The sequence below is a fragment of the Primulina eburnea genome, chromosome 11 (genome assembly GCF_022965805.1).
Source record: "Primulina eburnea isolate SZY01 chromosome 11, ASM2296580v1, whole genome shotgun sequence".
Lineage (NCBI taxonomy): Eukaryota > Viridiplantae > Streptophyta > Magnoliopsida > Lamiales > Gesneriaceae > Primulina > Primulina eburnea.
Window position 1 is genome coordinate 2,038,514 of NC_133111.1, and position 18,727 is coordinate 2,057,240.

Below are 18,727 nucleotides of genomic sequence, written 5' to 3' on the forward strand. Positions count from 1 at the left end.
GGTCTCATGAGTCTTATTTTGTGAGACGGATCTCTATTTGGGTCATCCATGAAAAAATATTACTTTTTATGTTAAGAGTATTACTTTTTATCGTGAATATCAGTAGGATTGACAGTTGGTAGGATTGAATATCGGTAGGATTGATAAAGATTCGTGAAACCGTCTCACAAAAGACCTACTCCATGTAGGATTGAATATCGGTAGGATTGAAGATCGTGAATATCGGTAGGATTGAATATCGGTAGGATTGATAAAGATTCGTGAAACCGTCTCACAAGAGACCTACTCCATGTAATGATAAAGTTGGAAGAAAAAAAGTTGGTGTCCTTCTTAGGTGATTACTATCATGTCCTCAACTTTAATAAGGTGAAATATATAAATAATAGTATTATTACTATTTTTTTATAACATATAATTATTGACAAAAATTTGTGTGAGACGGTCTCACGAATAGTATTTTGTGAGACAGATCTTTTATTTGGGTCATCCATGAAAAGTTATTACTTTTTTATGGTAATAATATTACTTTTATTGTGAATATCGGTATGGTTGACCCGTCTCACAGATAAAGATTCGTGAGACCGTCTCACAAGAGACCTACTCATAGTTATTTATTCAAAAGTAGCATATAAAATAAATTAATTGATTTTTAGAAAGTATATATGAATTGTCATAGCTTGAAAAGGGTTTTTGTTTTTGTTTTTTTTTTGTTTTTTGTTTTTTGTTTTTTTTTACCAAAATCTACATCTTCTATCAACCTTTAATTAATATTTCTTACCATATCCTTGATGACCCATTTTAATGGCATTTATCATAGTCCAATTCACGGGCCTATATTTTACCATAAATATTACAGAAAAATATCGACGATGTAAACCCTAAATCAAGCTAGCATATTTAGTGAAATTGCATAAATAATGCACCAAATTTGAAATTTATTTAAACTTAATCCTCTTTTCTTTCCTCATGTTCGATCGAAGTGAATATGTTGTAAACTTAAAGTTTAGTTCTTTATTTTATGACAATAGAAACTTCATTCACTGGTCTTTAATGCACAACGGGTAAAAGTTTGAATTAGCATAATAACTTACAAATTACGTTATTCAGATAGAATGCACTGCCGGGTAAATCTATAGCGACATGCTAAAATTACTAGCTTATTGCACTCAATTACAATGGCTTAATTTTTTTTAAAATGTATGAATAATAATAATAATAATAATAATAATAATAATAATCACATGAGAGGTAGTTGGGAAAAATTTCAAGTGATTGAATATTGTACTCTATATATTTATTTATTTTCCTTTTTTTGAAGTTAATAAAGTTCCCAAAATTAATTTGGGCCCATATCTCTAAACTACTACCTATCGTGCGAATGACCTCTTGTCATAATTGACATTCTTTTGGGCAACACACAAATTAATTTCCTATTCATTATTTTCAGGAAATAAATTACAGCGCATATCATATATATAAATTCACATTTACATACTATACCGAATTTAATAAATGAAAAAGATATCTAAAATAAAAAAAAATGGGACAATTTTTTCAAAAGCAAATAATCATTTGATGCAAATGATGATGTAATAACTTATTATATATTTTTTATTTTATACAACGATTATGTTAAAAGTCAAGGTGACTGTTGAAGTACAATTATTATTATTATTTTATGTTATTGCATATTCTGAGAACAATTATTCAAATTATGTATCTTGTATTTAAGTCTTCTGTTGTGATTATATTTTGAATATAAAAAATATCTGAATGAACGAACTCTAAGATACGTTTGTAACGTTTTCTTTTAAGAAATGTTTTCTCCCTCACTTTAGTTACAGTGATATGAAAAATATCTCTTAAGATACAATGGAGATATTTTGTATTTGTAGGTGACTAAATCAAATCAAAATCCAACAAAAACATCACAATTTCTTAATCTAATGATGTTATATATATATATATATATATATATATATATATATGAAAATTCGAGTCAGAACAGACACGACTCTTCATCATACATTGCAGCTTTTCATGAAAACTAATCATAAAACAATGTGTTGTTTCCAAAAAGTTGCATTACTCCTTAAGTATGATTGTGTTGTTCTGAAAAGATTTTGGAGACGTTGCCCCCAAACCCCCACGAAATCGATTCCCGTAATTTTTACAACGATAAACATAATCCGTTATTAAATAATTATGAAAATTGTTCTAATATCTTTTTCTCTGTCAAATTCAATTATTTGTATGATTAAAAAACAATTATTTATATATCAGAAACCTCAAATTGTACACACATACCAGCGGCAAGCTGGCGTACAATTAATCACCAGAAACAATATTGTACCGCATAAATTGCTTTCCTGTCCAAATTATTGTAACTTTTTCTTTAATTGCCTATTAAAATTAACGTGTCGTTCGATGGAACTTACTGCCACAATCTGTACGGTTAATATTTATTTCCATGTCCCAAAATTATTATTTATTATTTCTATGGGTTTTTTTAATTGCATAACACAATCATAATGTAATATGGTACTTATATTTTATTATTTATTACACCTACATATATTATTTATCTGTACTCAATATAATTTACAAGTTATTTATTGCTTTGATTTTTAAACTAGCATGCACTCAAACTTATTGCTTGTAAAATAACTTTATTTTAAAATATACCTAGCCTTTTAAAACAAGAACAATAATACTAAGATAATTATTGCTTTTAAACTAAGATAATCTCACTTAATTTACCACTTCGACTCATTTGATACATGATTTCGACAAATTATATATTTTTCCAGTTTCGTGTATGATAATGTCTGTCGCCCTAGCTGACTATCCTTGACCGATGATATCAAACTCAAGATATCGTTCTAAATTTGAGATAGTAGTGTCAGATATCGATTTTAATCATATTAAATCGGACCCTTAACAAATATTGGAGAAGCGTAGAAATTGGTAAGGGGGGGAGCATAATGGGGCGTCCCTAGGGGCGGCAATATCCAAACCTAATAAAGCAGGCTAATTCAATGTTAATCAGTATTCAACTACCTGGGAAAGAGTTGGACCCCTTTCTCCTCACAACTGTTTCATTTTGAACCTCAACCCCATGCTGCTTATTCCTTTTTAAACCCAACACCCCATTGTATTTTTTTTTATGTAACATAACTTTAATTTGTTCATCTCCAAACACAACCCTTCTCCCCTCCAAGAAATGGGTGCTTTTCGGCATTTCGATCCAATAACGAAATGTAGCAGGGAGGGACGATACACTCAGACTGTGGCAGCCGACCTGGATGGTACACTCTTAGTTTCTAGGAGTGCGTTCCCTTATTTCCTGCTTATGGCCCTCGAGGCAGGGAACATTCTTCGTGCATTGATCCTTTTGGCGTCTGTTCCTTTCGTGTACTTCATCTACATATTCGTGTCGGAATCATTCGCTATACAAACTTTCATCTTCATCACCTTCTCGGGGCTCAAGGTCCGTGACATAGAGATCGTGTCTAGGTCCGTGTTGCCTAAGTTCTATTCCGAAGACGTGCATCCGGAGACATGGAAAGTGTTCGATTCCTTCGGGAGGAGGTACATAGTCACTGCAAACCCCAGGGTTATGGTGGAACATTTTGCTAAGAACTACATGGGGGTGGACAAAGTTCTTGGGACGGAATTGGAGGTGACGAAATCGGGACGTGCCACGGGCTTTGTCAAGAAACCTGGTGTACTTGTTGGAGAACACAAAAGAATGGCGATTTTGAAAGAATTCGGGACGAATGTGCCTGATTTGGGTCTTGGAGATAGGGAGACTGATCATGATTTCATGTCCATCTGCAAGGTGAGTTCGATCGATATTGTCATTTTGTTTATTTGAATAATTTATCCAATAAAAAATCAGATCCTACATGTGTATGTAACTACCACCCATGCGCATTTCATGTTAGTAGTTGAGAGCAAAACTTTATATCTGCGCAACAGTGCCTTCTTCATGAACATTTTTGCTAGTTTTTTTTTAAATAAACTATTAAATTCGACCAAGTTTGATATTTCAAATTTGTTCTTTTAGTATCTCCGATCCGTAACATTGAAGATTTTGGAATACCAAAAGTACTAATCATGAAATACACGTGATGAGTCGATTTTGAATGATCTCTCTCATTCTCTAAATCAAATTAAAAAGTATTTAGTAACTAATTTGGACCAATCAGGGTATGACATTGTTTATCTCTATTTTAAATACGATTATTAGATAAATAAACCTCGGAAAAATAGAAATCGTTGCTTCTCTGTCATAATTATGCTCATAAGTCGAATGTTTGAAGGTATCTTTCTCCCGTATCTACAGAGTAAGTTTCCCGATCTTCCCGTAAAAAGTCGATGGGAAGCCATTGTTTTCTGAACATAGGAATGAATATATTGATTCTTGATTTGAATAACAGTGTCTTTTCTAAAAATAAAAAATAAAAAATTAAATGCAGGAGGGTTGCATGGTGCCTAGAACAAGAACCAAGCCACTCCCAAGAAACAAGCTTCCATCCCCCGTCATTTTTCACGAGGGCCGGTTGGTACAAAGGCCAACCCCCCTCGTAGCTTTGGTAACCTTTCTATGGATGCCAATCGGCTTCATTTTATCGCTCGTTAGAATCTATGGAACAATCCCTTTGCCTGAAAAGATCGTGCGTTACCTCTACATTGCCCTGGGCATCAAACTCATCGTTAAGGGGACACCTCCGCCCCCGCCGAAGGCCGGCGAGGGAGGCGTTCTCTTCGTCTGCAACCACCGCGCCGTCCTCGACCCGGTTGTCACGGCGGTGGCACTCGGCCGGAAGATAAGTTGTGTCACCTACAGCATAAGCAGATTGTCCGAACTGATATCTCCGATCAAAGCTGTTGCGTTGTGCAGAGAAAGGGAGAAAGACGCGGCGAACATAAAGCGGTTGCTTGAAGAAGGCGACCTAGTGATATGCCCGGAGGGAACCACTTGCCGGGAGCCGTTCTTGCTGCGGTTCAGCGCGCTTTTTGCCGAATTAAGCGACAGGATCGTGCCGGTGGCGGTCAACACAAAACAAAGCGTGTTTTACGGGACAACAGCTCGAGGGTATAAGTCGATGGACCCGTACTTTGGGTACATGAACCCAAGGCCAACTTTTGAAATCACGTTCTTGAATCAACTCCCACCTGAGTTGACGATGAGAGGAGGGAAATCCGCCATTGAAGTCGCGAATTATGTTCAGAGGGTATTGGCGGGGACGTTGGGCTTCGAGTGCACAAACTTGACTCGGAAAGACAAATATGCCGTGATGGCCGGAACAGATGGTCGTGTCAAGGACAACGGCATCGAAGGAAATAAATGAAATATTTTTTTTTTTGGATTTAATTAAAAAAAAGAAAAAAAACTTTTAAAATGTCACATGCTTGTTCAAAATTGAAATGAATTAATGGAGATAAAAAGGGCTAGAAATGAATATTTGGAAGTTATGGGTTTGTCACGTATAAATTATGGCAGAATAATGAGATATATAAGACATGTATATTAATTGTTTTTCTTTGATAATTGATCTAAACCAATTATAAAAATCATTGTAAGACTTGGCAAGTGAATAAATATTGTTTTGTAAAGTTTGTTTCCTCTATGATCTTTTTGCATCTATTTATATGTTATTCCACAACATTTTTTGAACAAATCATAAATACGTCGTTTGACTCGTGAGATGAGATAAACGATAAATGATATATAAATATATATAGACAACACAATAATTCACAGTTATGATCATTTCTAGAACTTAATCCAATAATTAGTGGTGTGCAACGTTTGGTTTAGTTCGGTTTTAAAAAATTCGGTTCGGTTTAAGGTTTTTCGAATGCCTAATCCTAAACCAAACCATTTTAATTTGGTCCGGTTTGGGTTTTTTTGTATTACGGTTTGGCTATTACGATCGGTTATTACGGTTTGTGTAATAAATATAGTTATAGATGAAGTTGTATATTATAAATTTTAAAAAAATATAATAAAAAACCACAATCAAATTGGTTTTGATTATCTTACAAAAATCAAAATAAAATAATAAAAAACAGACATATTTATAATTCTTCTAAATTTGTTAAGTATATCACAAACATCAAAATAAAATAATAAAAAAAATATAGCTACGAAAATTGTAAACAATTTAGAATTTGGATATGTTGATAGTGAATAATTCCAACATTGAATCCATCAACTCCTGCAACAAAAATCTCATATGTAGGGAAATTAAAATATCAACCTATTATGAAAATGAATAAGTTCATATAAATTAGATAACTTAACAAACCTGATTGCAAGTCACAACTATATATTATCAATAAGATAGTAAAATAATAAACATAATGAAATTATTTATATTAATTATTTTATTATTTATTATATTTTAAATGTTCGGTTCGGTTTTTTCGGTTTTAAAATTTCAAAAACCGATAACCGAATCGAAAAACCGAAAGTACAAAAAATTAAAACTATAACCAACCGGAAAACCGTTTAAACCGAATCAAAAAAGCCGAAATTTGTGGTCCGGTCGGTTTTTTCGATGTAAACCGTTTATAAAACACCCTTACCAATAATTAGATTAAACGAAGAAGTACAATCAATTAATATCTCATAATTCACGTAAAAAAAATTAATCTAAGAGTAAATATAGAATTATAAATATAATGATATAATTATGAGTCACAAGATTAGAACCTGTCCTCGTGAAAGTATTCATGAGCATTGGCACCATGTTCTCTTATTAATCATAAATAAAAGCCCCTATTTGCCGACAGTGACTTAATTGTTTTTTTGATTACTACAAAACGGTGCTTAAATTGCCAATGTAATTTAGGTAAATCTTACTCACTATATGTGTTTGTGTCTTTTTTTTAGTTGGAGGAAGAAATCTTATAATTCGTCTCGAACTTTGGTGTCAAATGAACTATAACGTAATTATTTTGTACCATTCCACTCGAACAATCGGTGCTACACATATATGTATATCCTCCCAATTCGAGAATCCTATCACAAGCTCATTTCTATGAATTTCTAAATGTAATACTTCCTAAAAATATTATATATTTATGGCATTAAATGATTGTGGTCACCAAAAATTGATGGTAGCTGCAAATTTCATTTGAAAGCATACTTCGCACCAATGGCCAGGAAAAACGGGTAATTAATGGTGACAAAAAATGTTTGGCAAATCTGTTGTTTTAGTACCATTTCACATGGTTAGCGAGTAAGGTTCACAAGGTTTTCGATTTGACAAGCGGAGCAAACAAATTTAGAGTCCTACTGTTTGGTTAAATAGAACCACACACTTGTCCAATCTAGACTGAAATTTGAATTTTCAAAGAAAAAAGGAATTTTTTTTATGATCATAATTTAAAGTGGAATATATTTTGTTATAATATAATAAATGGAATTGAAGTAATAATTATGTTGAGATAGAAAATCTAACATTTGCTTTTATTTTGGAGTTAGGAATACTATTCGACAATATTATATTTTTAGTCTTATACATTTTTTTTTCTTATTTTTATTAATTTTAGCAATGAATTTAGATTTTGAATAAGTCTTTTGTGAGACGGTCTCACGAATTTATATCTGTGAGAAAGATCAACCTTACCAAAATTGACGAGTAGGGTTTTAAATTAATGGGGAGTGTCAAGGTTATAGTAGTTGGGGGACCATAACCAGCTCACTAAAATTGAAATTGGATTCACAACATATATTGATGAGCCCCATGTGGTTTGACAGCTGCATGCATATAATTATAATATGCTTCCTCCATTCCTTCTCATTTTTTCCAGCTAACTTAACCAAGATGTCGACGTTCTTCAATTCAATTCGCTCTAACTAAATTTTTCAGGAATTTTCTTCTCGCAATATATACAATATCGTTATGTACGTACACTTTGTATTGTTCGAATTTTTTTTTTTTTTTTTTGTAAATTCGATTTTTTGTGATGGAAAAAAAATTGGATTCGTTTGAAATTTCTAAATTTGAGATGAATGCCAACAGAAGTTTGTAGTAGTTGGGTCACATGCTTCAAGACATAAATACCATAGCATAGATTTAGGTTGTCAAATGATAATTTTTTTCTAGTAATAAAAATGTGGCATTATTTTGTCTTGTTCTAGCTAGTTAAGGAAATATTTATTTCTTGAATAGATATCTTGTCAGACGGTCTCACGAATCTTTATTTGTGAGACGTATCAACTATACTTATATTTATAATAAAAGAAATAATTTCGGCACAAAAAGTAATGCTTTTTATCAGTGATCTAAATAAAATATGTCTCATATGAGTTTTTGTGTTATTTTTTTTATAGACTTTAGAGCTTGTTGAAATGGCTTTGTTTTATATGTTGTTTTGATAATAATTGTAAAACGACTTTGAAAACAACGTGCCACAGTGGAATGGGCTTTTCGGTGATAAATTAATGTTTTCAGCCCAAATTTGAACCCAAAATGAGACTAAACATTTTTTATTTGAACTGGGGTCCATGAGATCATGACAAGCCCAGTAAAATAAGGAAAAGCCCAAGTTAAAGTTGGACTCACGAAGAAGCCCAAAATCTCGACCATTAAACTCCACGTGGGCTGCGGCCTTATCACGCTTGCCCATAACTTAAGTCCGCCGTCTCCACCAGCTACAGCCTATAAGAAAATACCCGCTTCGCCCCCGGATTCCCTTGCATAAACTCGCAAGCATTTGTGCAAGAAGTACTAAAAATTCGAAGGTCGGAGGGCGCAAGCGAGCTATTCGAAGTAATTACTGAGTTGATGCATGTTCGTCTTTTCTGGAAACAAAGCTTGAATTTTTGAAGTATATATCATTGAAGAGTGGGTGAGACTGCGGGGGCTTTAACAAAGATCAATGGGAAAAGCATCAAGAGATAAAAGAGTAATCCATCTTCTGGCCTTTTGCAGAATATTCTGTTGTTTCGATCTGGGATTGCCTATCTCAAATTTTTCGTTTGACACCGTAGGATATCTACTATAGAAAAGCAAAAGAGGAAGGATGGCGCGCTCGAAGTGCCTTCAAATTGCTTCAAATTGATGAGGAATTCAACATATTTGAAGGTGCGAGACGACTAATCTTTATTAATGTATATTTAACTCTTGCAAAATGTTTATTGATGCTTACGTTTTTCTTTTCTGTTTATCAACTATGTTTGTTTAACCTAGTTTTTTGTTAGTTTGGGTTCATAGATGTTATCTACTATTGGTAATAGAGTTGTTCGGATTTACGCAGGTGTTAAGCGTGTGGTCGATTTATGTGCAGCTCCTGGTAGCTGGAGTCAGGTATTTGAAGTCTTATAAATTGGAATATTTAGTGGATAATTCAGGATATTTGTCTTCTTGGAAACGTTGCAAATACATTGTTATCACACGCTTGTAGTTGTTAGAGGAGAAAAAATGAACCGATCAGATATTTTGTTGCTGGATCTTGAAAATCTCTGCATGAAAAGTCGCATTGCAGTGTTAGCTTTGATATTTTGAGAAACTATAACAACTACAAGTTATTAGCATCAACTTCATGTATCATGAAGCCTACCCAACATGGTGCTTTATGAGATGCAGAATTTTTTTGCTGACTATTTCTTGAGAAGAATATTTCAAATTAACTGCATATTTCACCAAACCGAAATTGTATGGCTTGCTCATTCTTTCTTGGTTAAATATAAGCACATGTACGTGGATTATGAATTTCGTAGTGTTGCGAATGGAATTTGCTTCTTTTTTTAATTACTTCTCTTTTTTATCGCAACTATGTTGCATCAGAAGACTGTTGAAAGTGTTGAAGTTGCTACAGAGATCGATTGGATTAAGGAAATATATTTTTTCACTGTTTGTGCACAAGTTACTAATTTACTTGCATTTCAGTATAACTCTTCAAGGTTGTCTCATTACTGTACTTCTCCGAGTTTGATGTGTGCCATCTTTCTTGTAGGTTTTGAGTCGGAAGCTTTATCTCCCAGCAAAGCTATCTTCTGATTCCAAGTATGTTTGCCTGGTGCATCGATCGTTCTTTTAATAATAATGTACTGTTTAGTTCCCCTAAAATGCCCGTTTCTAATTATTATTAATTTGAAATATTTGAAACAAGGGTCAGTTGCATATAGATCCACTTAATTTCAAAGAATAACTGTGTGAAGCATTGGAATTGGGATAGTTTTTTGTTCCTTTTCGGAAATTATCTCAATATATTAACGTGTTAAATCCATATGTTATTTAATCATCTGCACGACTTTATCAGCGTGAGTACAACGTGTTCATGATAATTTTGCAGGGATTGTGATTTACCTCATATTGTGGCTATTGATTTGCAACCCATGGCTCCTATTGAAGGCGTTATTCAAATTCAAGGGGATATAACAAATGCCCGGACAGCTGAAGTGGTATGAAGCTTCCCTTCTGTTCCCCTTGTCTGTCCATCTATATATCGAATATTTTTTGCTTTTTAGGTCATTCGACATTTTGATGGAGGCAAAGCTGATCTTGTTGTATGTGACGGTGCACCAGATGGTGAGTGACAGAAATGTTAAATTAGACTATGATCTCTATAGTACATTCAACTATATATCCACGTGAAAACCTGATTTCTGCACATTTTTCAGTAACTGGCTTACATGACATGGATGAATTTGTTCAATCCCAACTCATTTTGGCGGTTAGTAGTACTTACAATCATTTGTTGAATATCAGTGATGTTTTTCTATGATTGTTATTCTTATGATGGCATTACTCATTCACATATGTGCATGACGTCTCTGCTATGTTATTTGAATCGATCCATATGTTTTCATACAGAAACTGTGGTGACTACATGCTCTGAATCCCCTTTAACTTGCAAAATTTGTTTCTTTCCTTGTGATGTCTATTTTCACTTTGACGTGTCATGTTGCCTCTGAACCAGTGACATATGATTAATTTACATTGTGTTTTCCAGTATTTCATTCTGACTGCTGTATTCCTTGTATCTTTTGTAAAGGCTTGAATTTCAAGTGTTATATATCCTAGGGTGTGTCTGATTTTAAACATGGATAACATTCTTTCAGGGTTTAACAATAGTTACGCACATACTAAAGGTTGGTGGAAAGTTTATAGCAAAGATATTTCGAGGAAAAGATGCCAGTCTCCTTTACTGTCAGGTTTGTCATACTTCTGTAGCTCCCTTTTATATTTCTTTAATTAATATGATTTGCAGGGTATGATGGTCTTGTTTGAGTCGCATAACCAAATTCCCTCTATTTTTAGATAACAAGAAGTGGAGATTTATTTTCCATGTGTAGATGACTTATCTTGAAATTATGTGTGATCAATTTTATTGGCTCTTAAACCTCAATATCAACGCAATACTTTGATCTTACATAGCCATGCCACAGCTTAATTTCTACTTTGTTGAAACCACCCCTTTCCCAGAAAAATATGGCCCAACTTTGTTGCATTTTTCTTCGTGAAACCAGCAAATAAATTCGAAGTACTGACCACAGATTGATGCTTATATTGTTTTCTTTGGTTGGGGTTGATCAAAGCATGATAAAACACCGAGAGTAATGTAAATTCGAACAGACATTTACTCAATTGCAAAATCCTAGGGAACTTTTTATATAGTTGGAGTTGAGATAACCGCATTCCTTGAAATATTTTGAAATTAGAGTGTTATAATTGGAATGGGCAAGGCATTATGGACCCACTGGACTCATGTATATGCTGATTATGTTATTTGGTCGGCTTCTCCTTTTACCACACATCATGGCTTGCTAAGTATAATCTATAATGTTGGTATCTCCTCTCTGTGTGTTTTCATTCAGGTGATTCATTGAACGATGAATTTTCTGGTTTGCTGTCTACAATACAATTATGCCTTTAATAATCAATAAGTTCGGTTGATTTTTGCATTATCATCAACTATAATGGCAAGGTTAGGTTGGAACTTATGGAATTACTAACGTTTTGCTTGCAGCTTAAGTTATTTTTCACGGAAGTGACGTTTGCTAAACCAAAAAGCAGTCGCAATTCAAGCATAGGTAAATTATTAATTTGTTTAATATTTTCTGCACGTTCTCCAGTAAATGTGGTAATACGTTCACATCTTCCACTTATCCAAAAACTCTATCATGAAATCATAACGAAGCCCATCCAGTTGACTTATTCCTCATTCATCTCATGTAACTTCATAAATAGTAAGGATACTATTTTACATTATAATTTATTGACGCCACATGCGTGCTTACCCTTACTGGCATCATCTCACGGCTTGGAACCAGTGATATTTAAGGCCATTGACCAAGTTGGTCTACAGTTGTAAACTAGTAGAGTGGACAACAACATCCAAATGTCATAATAGTTCGCAGTATTCTTACTTTCTCACTCAGTTTGAAAATTATGAAGTTTGGAATTATTTTGCTCAGTTATCAGGAACACATATTTTGTATCGAACAACCCTATAGAGGTGAAAGCAACTAAAGGTATGAAGGGTAATATTGCAACAAAATAAACAATTTGTTTTCTCAAAAAAAAAAAAACACAGCTTTCATCTAGTTATTTCTAAGGGAAGTCCACACTCAACATATGCTCGGTGAAAGCACTATTTTGTTTGAATCTGGATGAAGGAAGCTTAATATAAATGAAGTATAGTTAAATTATAATGTATGTATTTGGTGTTTATGCATATGAATGAATTTTAACGTATCTGACATACGGAAGCCTTTATTTTCTTTGCTCAAAACCATTACTGAAAATGTAGAGGCATTTGTGGTCTGTGAGAATTACTCACCCCCTGAAGGCTTTAATGAGAAAGATCTGCACCGTCTCCTGGAGAAAATTGGAAGCCCTTCTGGTGCTGATGATGACATAGGTACCTTTCATACTAACAGTACTTGTTTCTGAATATTTATTTATGTTCTCTTCTGATTCGAGCAATCTTTGCATGCATTCACGGAAATATTTAATTTTCATTCATCATATCGTTCTCTGCTACCACAGAGAATTCTGATCTCACATTAGACATCATCACATCACCATCCTTCAGGGAAAAAGATGCATTCAAAGAAAGATATTGGTTATTTGCAAGTATTTATATTTTTATGTTGAAATTATTCTGAAGGACTCACGCATCACTTATGTGGTGAGGATTCTGGAGATGATATCCTTACGCTGGTCCGTCTCTGTTGAAAATTTTTACGACCGAGTATCTCTCTCCAAGTTGCTATACCAAAACCTATATTCTGTTTCTCATTTTTTTAACAATATATCACCTCAAACTTCTCATTTCACCAAAATCAATTTTATATAGCTCATTTTTTAAACATCTACGCCCAATCATCATATCTCAAATGTTGTGTAGTCAAGAAATTGTTGTTTATGGAAACCCAAAAAAACAGTTTTACATGTGTTTTTTGTTGTTTTTGCTGCATTATTATAACACATAATATCATGCGACAGATTGCAGCAGTGGGTGGCTAGAAGGCGCTAATAAGGTTTATATCCCATTTCTGGCCTGTGGGGACCTTAGCGGGTTTGACTCGGATCGTTCATATCCACTTCCTAAAGTTGCAGGTGGAACTTACAAGAGCTTAGATCCTGTACAACCTCCTATTGCACCACCATACAAGCGAGCTCTTGAATTGAAGAAAGCTTTGAATAATGGAAGCCGAGCTCTAGAAAAGCTCTCCCTTGATACATGAGCATGGTTATTTAGTAGGCACAATTCGAATATTTTCATTTGTCTGAACTTGAATCGTGTTTGTGTACATGGATTAGACTCAAATTCTTTGTGGGATTACAAAATGGGCACCAAGTCACAAGGCAAACTGGACAATTCCTTGTACATGTTCTGAAACATAAAATGGACACAACTTTGTATTACATAAAACAGCAGTTTCTATTTCATTCACAACACTTTTCTAACAAGAACTTGCAACTGAGTTTGATCTTTGTAAAGAGGAAGAGGAATTCAAGAAATCAATGCAATCCTCAATGGCTTCAGCCCTCTGAGAATCCAGAGTGTCAGCATATGACCGCGACCTTGTAAAACTAGCAGAAGATACCTTCCGTGAGCATCGATGCCGAGACGATACATACTGCAAGGCTACTTCCACCTTTGTTCCTATGTGTCTCAGGAATCTTGCCGGCGAAAATCTTGAGCCATTTGGAAGTTTAAATGTCCATATTTGGAAGAATCTTTTCTTGTTTTCACCAACTTTTGCAGCAGCAACCCCATGTCTGGGCTTAAAGGTTTGGATAGGGATGAAGCTCACTCTTCCGTTCATTTTTCCTTTCTCAGCATCGCCCAGTGTTTGTATGTATGTGTGTGTTTTAGAGAGAGAGATGGAAGTGTGGTAGTTGTGGGAATTGAGAGTGGTATTATGAGAGTTGGAAGGGAAGGAAAAAGAGAGAAAAAAGCAAAGTATAGTGTTGAAAAAAATGAAAGCAGGTTTAAGCTTCTTAGTAATTATTGCTACATGACTACGGTCAAAATCGTGTTATATATATACAAATAACGGATGATTTAATGGTTGTGCTACACGATGTGTGTTGGATTTAACCACTAGATTATATGATGTTTCGCTTATTTCCTTGCATCTATTTCGGTTTAACAAACTTTTGACAGTGTAAGACATAATAAAGATTGGGATCGAAAAATATCATCTTGTGCTAAAGATTGATAGCAAAATAAGATATTCTGGTTTCAAACTCCTACTTTGAAGAAAATGGTCCTCTGTTTAAACTTGCAACAGTGAGAAATGAATGTGATAAAATTTAAATGAACAAATATGCCATAAAAGAGTGAAACAATCTCATGGAAAAAAACATTTGGTCAAAAGAAAAGAATGTTTTGGGGGGGGAGGAATTGGAATAGAGTTGGTAAATACTATGGTATCTTTAATTAATCACAGCTTACGTTACTAGAGTTTGATATGGAGAGGTTTGGATTCAGAAAAAGGTCTTTATAAATTTCACAATTATACCCAGTACAGTTATTTTATTTTAAAACCATGCACATCCCACAAGTTTTATTTTAAATAATCTATGGCAATCAACAATTCCACTGCCGTTGTGTTCAAATGGTAGTGCACTACCGCATCATCTTTCTTTTGCTCTCCACAATTCTTCTTCTAAAGAATCAGAATTTCTTACCAATAGCCACAATTTTGAGAGTTCTTTTTGAATCATGGTGGGGATAGCAATCATACCATAAATATTTAGCATTTATGAAAATTTCTAATCTTTACCTTTATATTTTCCCTTTGTGACAAAAAGTTTGGTGTGAACCAGAAAAAGGTTTGTCTGGATCGTCTGAGTAAATTTTGAATTAAATGGCATTGACACCAATCCTTTACTACTACACGAATTCAAATATACTTTATTCACTGGTTACATGATACAAAAAAAGTTGTACGTACGCTATTGTAAAATAGATGTGGATCCTATGTATATTTATCAGTATAAAGATACCAAAATATGAAATTGCGACTATATTACAAAGCCGCAAAGTGGCTCAACAGGCGCCACAATCATAGAATGATTCAAAATATCCACATGATTACTTGTACTCAAAATTCCCTCGAAACCTGCAATCATGAATATATAAACACAAAAGATTTAGCTCTGCCCTAAATTTATCCTCGGCATACCATGTTAAATGAACTCCACTAAAACGTGGCATCCTCACAACCGTAACGGTGGAGTTCTGGAAACAGAAAGATCAGTCAGATTGTAACCTTGCAATATACTGGTCATAGTATTTAGCAGCTCGTTCCAGATCCCCAAGTTCAGTATAACAATCAGCTATAGCTCCATATGCTTCGGTGTTTCCAGACTCCTCTCCTTCTCTCTGTGAAATTTCAAGAACCATCGAGTGATATTTGACGGCATCGCGATATTTGCCTTGCCTTTGAAGTGAAGCTCCTGAGGCATGTATTAATTTAATTAGTCAAACCAAACAAGACATTCAATTACACAGAGTATCAATAGGAATATTACTGAGGAATACAAAAATTATATGAGTAGAGCAAGAGTACCTAAGCCCCTTGCAGCTTTCTTTTCCTCGATAGGATCTTCTAACTTCTGAGCAAGCTCGAGCGCCGATTTAAACTCGAAACAAGCGTTCTCTAGATCTTGATTTCGAAGAAAATTTTTCCCATTTTTCAGACGAGAAATTAGATCTTGCTTTCTCTCATCAACAATTATTTCGTTTTCTGATATTCTTCCACCAACTGGAGCATAACTCAAACTGGGAGCATAAGATTCAATCTTAGCTTGCCTTCTTAAAGCTGTGTTGATCTGGCGCAGCTGCTCGTTAAGCCGCTTCAATTCTCCTTTCCTCTCTCGTGCACGTAGCCCTGCATCATGGAACATTAACATAAAATTTGAATGGGTAAAAGCAACAAAATCCTTGATTTGACTAAAACTAGAACCAAGAATAATAAACACGAACAAGAATGGAAGAAAATCTTAAGGTTTTCCGAAATCAAACAGCTGATAAGTTGCAAACTAAGAATTCTATAAATTAGCATTGGCTTCTAGTATCTTAAAAATGTGACAGAATATCATCAACTACATCCAACCAGGAAAATTGAAACCTTGATTTCAAGGTATTCAAAGAGCATCCCCTAAAAGAATGAATGAAAAATCAAACGAAATCAGAATATTAAGACGGAGAAATAGATGATAGCAAGTACACATAAGGTAAGATGATTTAGCAACAACCAACTGAATACTCTTAGAAGTTCATGACTAGCAACATCAACTCACAACCATGGACAGCAGAGGTGAATGAACCATGAAGGTGCTTATGCATTACCTCCGACAGTGGCACCAACAAGAGCAACAAAAAGCAACAACGGCATATTCATACTGAAAACTGAATCCTTAGCTTCACATGTTTCTGCGATTGCGTCAAAAGGTTTGGCAAACATTAATCCATTTACGACTAAGAGAGCCGTAGCTGGGAGCCTTGAACGTAAAGTTGCCTGCAAGAGTGAGCATAAAAAATGCAAGCTAAACGTGATCCATCCTAGGTAAAATCGAGATAAAGCATATATTAAAGAATCCAAAATAAAAATACACTTCAATGGACAATGAAACCAAATTCTACATTTAGACATTGAAGCATATCTCATTAGGTACAACTATGTTAATTATAAAATACCAAAATTTTGATTCAAATGAAAGCCACAATGTCGAGTCTCTCTCTGTCTAGGTTGTATTGGATAATTGATGTAGACGAGCATCAGAGATAGCATAACAAAAATCGAAACAGATACACGAGAAACTACATGCAACATAAATTGTAAAGGTTCTTAAGCGGTTCCTTGATGCATTTCACGCAATGAAACAGATACGCGAGAAACTAAATGCAACAGAAATTGTAAAGGTTCTTCAGTGGTTCCGTAATGCATTTGAAGCAATAAAACATGCTTACATTCACAATTGATAGCAGAATAATGAGTTTCTATGAAAGAGAATTAGTTTAGCACTTGATTCAGAATAAAATATAGGAAACCGCAACAGTGATACTAAAAGTAAAAAAAATCAACGTAGCCCTCGCCTAATTAACAATCTGACCATTTCAAGAACACCACAAATCAAAAGCTAATAAAACTACAGGAGGCCCAGACAAAAATGAATTTCTCAGCAGGCCGTGAATCAAAATGAAACTCACAGGGAAAGGCATCACAACTCTTAAGCCACTTAACGAACAAAATTTCGAATATTTCCAGATTAACCGGAGACAAACAACACAAACTTCACGATTCACCTAAGACTGCCCATTCACTGAAATTCAAAAGGAAAATCTGCATCTCATAAAAAACTACCTTGAAATCGACAGCGGATGGCATTTCGTGCAGAAAACCCTCACATTTACATACATATCTAACATGACTGGTACAAGCAGTGGCATTGAAAAGCGTGCCATTAACTGTTGCACGAGTGAAAGAAGAATTGGGAATGAGAGAATTTAGGGTTCCAATAGATGAGGAAAACCTAGAAAAAATTCTAGGTTGATTAGGGCTCCAGGCCACTGGCCCTTGCTTCAGCAACATCGTTTGTTATCTTCTTCTTTGTACTCTCTCTCAGCTTTCTGCTCTTATTATTATTATTATTATTATTTATTATATTGTTATCCCACATGCAAAACTCTAAGGTTACGTTTGGTTGAAGTATAGAGTAAACTAATGATTAGTATGTAAATGATAAAGAAAATGATTGTGATAGGATTGTAATATATGGTGTAAAATAATATTATGTTTGGTAAGATTTTTAAGTGTAGGATTATTTTGAATTTTTTGATGAAAAGACGAATTTGCCCTTCCCCTTCGCGACGGCGACAGTGGCGGTGGTGGCCGGCGGTCGGACGGAAATGGTCTGCCGGAAAAGGTCGGCGGGTGAGAGGGCCTGAAACGTCGCTACTAGCGACGGATTTGCCGGAAATGGTCTGCCGGAAATGGTCTTGCGACGGATTTACCGTCGCCGATCTTGTTTAGATCGGCGACAATTTCTGAAAAACCGTTGCTATTAGCGACGGTTTTTTGAAAAAACCGTGGCTATTAGCGACGGTGTTTGAGAAAACCGTCGCTATTTGGGACGGATTTTTACAAACCGTCGCTAACTTGAGTTTGAATTTAGGAGAAGGGTAAAATTGGAAAAATAGGAGGTATTAAGAGTGGGATAATTTATCACACCTAAATTGTCAG

General features: G+C 34.6%; 4 protein-coding genes across 5 annotated transcripts; 2 read left to right on the plus strand and 2 right to left on the minus strand.

Annotated features, from left to right (window-relative positions):
- The first annotated feature begins 3,124 nt into the window (after positions 1-3,124).
- On the plus strand, positions 3,125-5,622 carry LOC140804540 (glycerol-3-phosphate 2-O-acyltransferase 6-like). The gene is made up of 2 exons (XM_073160583.1): positions 3,125-3,841; positions 4,482-5,622. Exons 1-2 carry the CDS (start codon positions 3,224-3,226, stop codon positions 5,355-5,357), a joined length of 1,494 nt encoding a protein of 497 aa, XP_073016684.1. The 5' UTR covers positions 3,125-3,223; the 3' UTR covers positions 5,358-5,622.
- Positions 5,623-8,661: 3,039 nt separating this feature from the next.
- On the plus strand, positions 8,662-13,919 carry LOC140804569 (tRNA (cytidine(32)/guanosine(34)-2'-O)-methyltransferase). The gene is made up of 11 exons (XM_073160619.1): positions 8,662-8,925; positions 9,011-9,104; positions 9,277-9,326; positions 9,976-10,025; positions 10,315-10,423; positions 10,490-10,550; positions 10,643-10,695; positions 11,084-11,176; positions 11,992-12,055; positions 12,775-12,885; positions 13,473-13,919. Exons 1-11 carry the CDS (start codon positions 8,899-8,901, stop codon positions 13,712-13,714), a joined length of 954 nt encoding a protein of 317 aa, XP_073016720.1. The 5' UTR covers positions 8,662-8,898; the 3' UTR covers positions 13,715-13,919.
- Positions 13,920-13,933: 14 nt separating this feature from the next.
- Positions 13,934-14,299, minus strand: LOC140804489 (uncharacterized). Its single transcript, XM_073160528.1, has one exon. It carries the CDS (start codon positions 14,297-14,299, stop codon positions 13,934-13,936), a length of 366 nt encoding a protein of 121 aa, XP_073016629.1.
- A 1,032-nt stretch (positions 14,300-15,331) lies between these two features.
- LOC140805171 (protein FLUORESCENT IN BLUE LIGHT, chloroplastic-like) lies at positions 15,332-18,130 on the minus strand. 2 transcript variants are annotated; one of them, XM_073161395.1, is made up of 5 exons: positions 17,849-18,130; positions 16,834-17,002; positions 16,052-16,372; positions 15,752-15,938; positions 15,332-15,601 (listed from the first exon to the last, which is right to left on the minus strand). In XM_073161395.1, the coding sequence occupies exons 1-5, from the start codon at positions 18,074-18,076 to the stop codon at positions 15,574-15,576; spliced, it is 933 nt and encodes a 310-aa protein (XP_073017496.1). In that variant the 5' UTR covers positions 18,077-18,130; the 3' UTR covers positions 15,332-15,573. The 2 variants fall into 2 exon arrangements, with proteins under 2 accessions (XP_073017496.1, XP_073017497.1); XM_073161396.1 differs by having other exon boundaries at positions 15,332-15,938; positions 17,849-18,129.
- Between the last annotated feature and the right edge of the window lie 597 nt (positions 18,131-18,727).